The sequence below is a fragment of the Schistosoma mansoni genome, chromosome W (assembly GCF_000237925.1).
Source record: "Schistosoma mansoni strain Puerto Rico chromosome W, complete genome".
NCBI lineage: Eukaryota > Metazoa > Platyhelminthes > Trematoda > Strigeidida > Schistosomatidae > Schistosoma > Schistosoma mansoni.
This window is the reverse complement of record NC_031502.1, coordinates 35,515,136-35,521,135: the sequence shown is the minus strand read 5'-3', so window position 1 is coordinate 35,521,135 and position 6,000 is coordinate 35,515,136. Positions and strand designations below refer to the sequence as shown.

The following is a 6,000-nucleotide window of genomic DNA, read 5'->3' as shown; positions in this document are numbered from 1 at the left end:
TTTTCGGTTTTAAAATCCTACCGCGTATATAATCAATTTTCAATTATTTTGGGTTTATTTTAATTTATTTATAAAATTAATTAAATTGGATGGGAGTAGATATTTCAGGTTTCCATTATGAATAGGAAACTATTTTTTTATATGGATATATATCCACTGACAGATTTGAGTAAAGCAAATGAACTCCCTATAGATTTTGTACTAGCACCAAAATTAATTATCATTAATTAAACTTTTTTGAACATATAAGAGTGGGATTTTTTTCTACAGCAAATTTTTCAATCATAAGTGCCTACCTCCTGTTTCATTGAATGATGGTTGTAAATTTAAAATTTTTGTAGAGTTTCTTGATGATATGAATGGTTCTGTTGTAATTTCAGTATTAAATGCTTTTTGACATATCTCATTTCTATAATTTCTGAAGATAGTGTGAAATAAATTAACATCCTGTCTCATTAGTGAATGATTATCTCACTTATAAATCGACTAATATTACCAAACAGGTTAGACCTTTGTCGATGTTATCTAGTTTCAGAGTATTGGTGAACATTTAAACCATATAACCATCAGAAAGTAAGACAATCTTACGAGAACATTGAAAATTGTAACACTAACAAAAAATAGAAGTGTTTTTTTTAGATGTTTGAAATTAATTATCTGAAAAAGCTCTTACAGATACTGTTTTATTTCACTCTCTAGTATACATTTAAAATAATCATCCAGATATGGTAGGTGCTTTTTTTATTGGAACTTATAAAAAAGGTAAAGGGAAAGTTTATTGTCTCGTCTCAAAACATGAAACTAATCTGTACTATGGATTCTACCTAATTGTAGTTTGATTATTTTGTAGGAAAGTTCAAAATAAAATTTAAAAATTTTCGAATCTATTACTGGATCATGTGAATACAGTCAAAGGATTAGTTTAGATCTACTTAATGTTGCAAAATAAAGGACACAATTTGACTAAGTTAACACTTACCAAACTATGTTGAACGATTTCTTCTAATGTGTAAAAACCGTGAGCTCGACAAACAACCTACATACTTAGCCTCATAGAAGCAGGTGACTGAGTATAGGTACGCTGAGTCAGTCAGTTGTGCCAATCTGTTTTTTACACAAAGCTATTTTATCGGATGATTACAATTAGTTGTATGACTATTTGCCGTACAATTCGAACTCCAAAGGTTTTCCGCCCAAATCATCTTTATTTTATAAAATCTCCAATCATCCACGTTCGAATACTGAATCTGTAATATCCAGTCAGATTACTATTCCCATACAGTTCAGTACAGTTGTAATGAACGAGGATTTGGTAGGCAAAACCAATTTATTGTTTAATACGAAATTATACAGTGCTTTCATAAAATATGAAAAGCGTACATTAAATACTTTATTTGCATATCTCCCATCACTTATCCTTTATATACCTCATGATTCTTACATTTTTGTTGTGATTTCAATTGCTCTCTGTTTCCCTTGCTGTTCTCTTCAATTCAGTCTTCTGCTGCCAAGCATTGCACTTCCCATTGGTGCGACATACTACTTATGACTGTCAGCTTAAGTAAACTATACTACACAGTTCGCTATCATTATTATACTGAAAATATACGTTTGCTACTTGAATACAATTTTTAAAAGAATTTCCAGTGTAGCTTATTGTTCTTTTACATTTTCAACTCACCATTTATGTAAAAACTTATACAATTGACTTAACAGTATTTTTTTCAGTTACTACTCTTGTCTATCGTTGTCGACGAGTAATAATTATCGCAATTATTTATGACAAGTTTTAAATTTCTTTTGCCTGAACTAAGTGTACTTGACTTTAAAACAAGTCTCCACTACATTAATTTATACTGACAATATTTTTATTACGCCTAGAGCTCGTCTGGGGGTTAGTGCAGGACCCAAGCCCGGATATAGGAGGAGGGTTGCGCAAAGGCCCATCCCGTAGAAACCTAACTCGCTAAAAAAACGCTCACCAGAAAAAATTACTCAAACCATTTAAACTCTGCTCTGGGAGTCAGAAGTTATTCATTTAGAAAAGTTATGATGCCTTATGGTGAGAGCCGAGTTCCTTCAGAAACCACAAGGCTAATGCCCCTTCTGAAAACCAGAACAACCATTTATTTAGGTACATAGGACTTCCGGACGATGTGGGAGACCGGGAGTCTTCTGAGTTGCTGCAGAAATGAGGAAATACAATCTGACGGTGCTTAGGATCAATGAAACACAGTGGACACATGTTGGACAGCAACGGCTAGCGTCAGCAGAGCATCTGTTATACTCCGGCCATGAACAAGAAAACGCCCCACATACACAAGCAGTTGCATTGATGCTGTCGAAGCAAGCACAAAATGCACTTATAGGATAGGAATCTCGTGGACCAGGAATCAGTAAAGCTTCCCTCAAAACAAAGAAAGCGGACATTACAATAAACGTCATCCAATGCTATGCGCCTACCAACGACTACAATGAAGACGTTAAAGATCAATTCTACGATAGGCTGCAGTCAAGTACTGGAAAGAAGGACACCTGATCAAAATGCCAAAGAAAAGCGATCTCAGTAAGTGTGAAAACTACAGGGGCATCACTCTTCTCTCAATAGCAGGAAACGTCTTCAACAGGGTATTGTTAAACAGAATGAGGGACTCCGTTGACGCCCAGCTTCGAGACCTACAGAGTGGATTCTGTAAGGATCAATCTTTTGCCGACCAAATTGCAACTCTACGGATCATTGTGGAACAATCAATTGAATTGAATTCATCACTCTACATCAATTTGATTGATTACAAGAAAGCACTTTGATAGCTCGGACAGGACAACACTATGGAGGCTTCTTCGACACTACGGTGTTCCTGACAAGATAGTCAATATTTTGCGGGATACAATGGACAGCTAGGATGCAGGTGGACGATTTAGACTTCGCAGATGATCTTGCTCTTATATCACACACGCAACAACAAATGCAGGAGAAGACGACCAATGTAGCAGCAGTAGGTCTCAATATACACAAACGGAAAACCAAGATTCTCCGATACAACACAACATGCATCAACCAAATCACAACTGACGGAGACGATTTTGAAGATGTGAAAACCTTTACATATCTGGGAAGCATCATTGATGAACACGGTGGATCTGATGCAGATGTGAGGGCGCGGATTGGCAAAGCAAGAGCAGCATATTTACAACTGAAGAACATCTGGAACTCAAAACAACTGTCTGTCAACCAACACTAAGATCAGAATCTTCAATACAAATGTCAAGACAGTTCTACTGTATGGGGCGGAAACTTGGAGAACTACGAAAGCCATCATACAGAAGACACAGGTGTTTATTAACAGTTGTCTACGCAAGATACTTTGGATCCGTTGGCCAAACATTATCAGCAAAAACCTACTGTGGGAAAGAAATAACCAGATCCCGGAGGAGGAAGAAATCAGGAAGAAGCGCTGTAAGTGGATAGAACACACATTAAGGAAAGCACCCAACTGCGTCACAAGTCAGGCCCTCACATGGTGTCCTGAAGGCCAAAGGAGAAGAGGAAGACCAAATAACACATTACAGACATGAGGAAAATGTACAACAACCGGATAGAACTAGAAAGGACGGCCCAGGACAGAGTGGGTTGTAGAATGCTGGTCGACGGTCTATGTTTCACTGGGAGTAACAGGCGTGAGTAAGAAAGGGAATTTGTCGAGACAGTCATATTTTAACAGTTCAATTCCGGGTTTTCAATGGTAGTTTCGCCTAGACAGACTCGTGAATTCAACTGTTAAAATATTTACTCTATTTACTACTATATAATTTTTTTATATTAAGCAAAACTTCATGTATAATCTACGTCGATATTTCTCATAGTAATTCACGTAAATTCATAATGACATTTTGTCATATACATATATACTTATTTGTTATTTTGAAGTGTATTCACTTATGTCACGAATCTTTTCTAAACATATTGAATGACAGTTATGACAGTTAGGGAAATGTAATTTTCTTGAGACAAAAAATATAGACCATAGTAAACATGTATTAAATACTAGTTTTGAAATAATAGTCAGGTAATAATTTTGTCTAATAATAACACATAAGAAAACTCTACATAGAAAAAAGTGAAGATTGTCTTCTTTCATAAATGTATTATGTAGTCAGTAACGTCTTTAATGATGAAAACTTTTTATAGAATCGTATTTCCTCAATGATTTTGTCTTATCCAGTTAGAAAAATTGCCTAGAATGAAAGTACAAAACAATAAAATGGAATGTTAAGCACTTATTTTCCTATAGCTTGATTATACATGTTTGACTTCATAAAATTACTGTATATGGAAAAATTAAAAAGTTATATTTTACTTCATCTTTGCAAATTGTCCTTTAGTGTCTGTCATAGATGAATTCAATTGAGGTTCGAATGGCTTTATGATAATGTAATGGGTTATTACATTATGTTGCGTAGGTTCAAATCCTACAACGAGCTACAGTTCCCTTAAGACTGCTGAAAAACCTTATTCACAAGTGGCAACTAGCAGGAAATTTATGTCCAGAGATATCTGACTAGAGTTTTGATCATCCAATATCACAATCATTAAGTATTATAGTAATGGTTAGATGATCGGTGTTTTACCTATTCATCATAATTTCAAATTGCATTCCTCAGGTTATGTACCCGTACACATTAGTGAATAAAAGTATAACGATTATTAAATCATATTATTTTAACGAAAACTAGCAAATAAGCAGTATAATAGGAATTATTTACACAAAGGAAAGTTGATATTCAATGCACAGGATATCGATTTACTTTGTTTGGCATAGGAATGGCTTGTGGGAATTGAAGAATTTTCATAGCTTAAAGCACAATATGATCTTGGTTAGATCATCGTTGAAAACCTGAAAGCACCGGACATCCGTTTCGTCCTTGTATGGGGCTACTAGACGATGTAGATCCACGACTGCGCTACCATAAATAGAACGCCTAACCTCTAGACCACTGACTCAGCATCCAGCGGTACATAAATCGAACTTCAATCAATTCAGGATATTGTGTGACCATCTCCCTTGCCTGTAATAGTTATCTGTCTCACACCTGACTTGGTTGAACTCAACTAGTCACGGCTTCCCACTAAGACTTCAGATACTAAATCTTAAAACAAGTCACCAGTGAACACATGATTATTATGAGTATAGAGGGATTTTAGTTCCCAGTTATTTTCATTACTTCCCTAAATAATAACAATAACGTAATGATATTTCCCTTTTATATATATGAACTTCACTAATAACAACAAAAAAACATTGATATTAACAACCATTGTTTTAAATTATTTGTCATAATTGTTGTTTTTATATTATGTTTATTTTTAATAATCAAATTAATTTATATAATTTTTCAGATGTTACACGTGTAATAATGGGTCAAACTATAGGTGGATTATGTTATGGAGTTTTTGGAGGTCAACCATTACTTGTACTTTTATCAACAGCTCCATTAGCTTTATACATAAAAAGTAAGTTATTTATTTTCATTTCAACATAGATATTATTGTTTGTTTTGATTTTATAACGAATGATGTCTTAGAGAGTTGATATCTCCCAACAGACCTAGTTGAACTCCACTGGTTACTGCTTCTCACCAGAACTCCAGGAAATACCTCATGGAGCCAGTCACTAGTGAGCATATGATCATTATCAGAATGGCTCCATGAGGTATTTCCTGGAGTTCTAGTGAGAAGCAATAACCAGCGGAGTTCAACCAGGAAATGATGTTTTATTCAGATGGCACTTAAAAGTTTTCTTTCTCAATATAGGTAAGTTAGCTTTTATTCGATATACGCCCACCATTTCATTTTAAGATATTTTAAATTATTCTATTTCACAAGTACTTTACATTTTTAACCATGAACAAAAATTATTCACATTTCACTGTCTACACATTTTATTTGATAAATTTGGATGGGTCATGAAAGAATGACATTAAATACGTGAAAGAAACAGA

General features: G+C 34.5%; 1 protein-coding gene across 1 annotated transcript in view; it reads left to right on the top strand.

Moving 5' to 3' along the window:
- The window catches only part of Smp_136030 (putative anion exchange protein), a gene marked incomplete at its 5' end in the record, with an annotated part of 52,299 nt that overhangs the window by 18,588 nt on the left and 27,711 nt on the right, over positions 1–6,000 (top strand). Inside the window, 2 exons of the mRNA XM_018789505.1 lie at positions 1,815–1,898; positions 5,399–5,516. Coding sequence (XP_018654942.1) covers positions 1,815–1,898; positions 5,399–5,516 — 202 coding nt within the window. The remainder of the gene's footprint in view (positions 1–1,814; positions 1,899–5,398; positions 5,517–6,000) is intronic.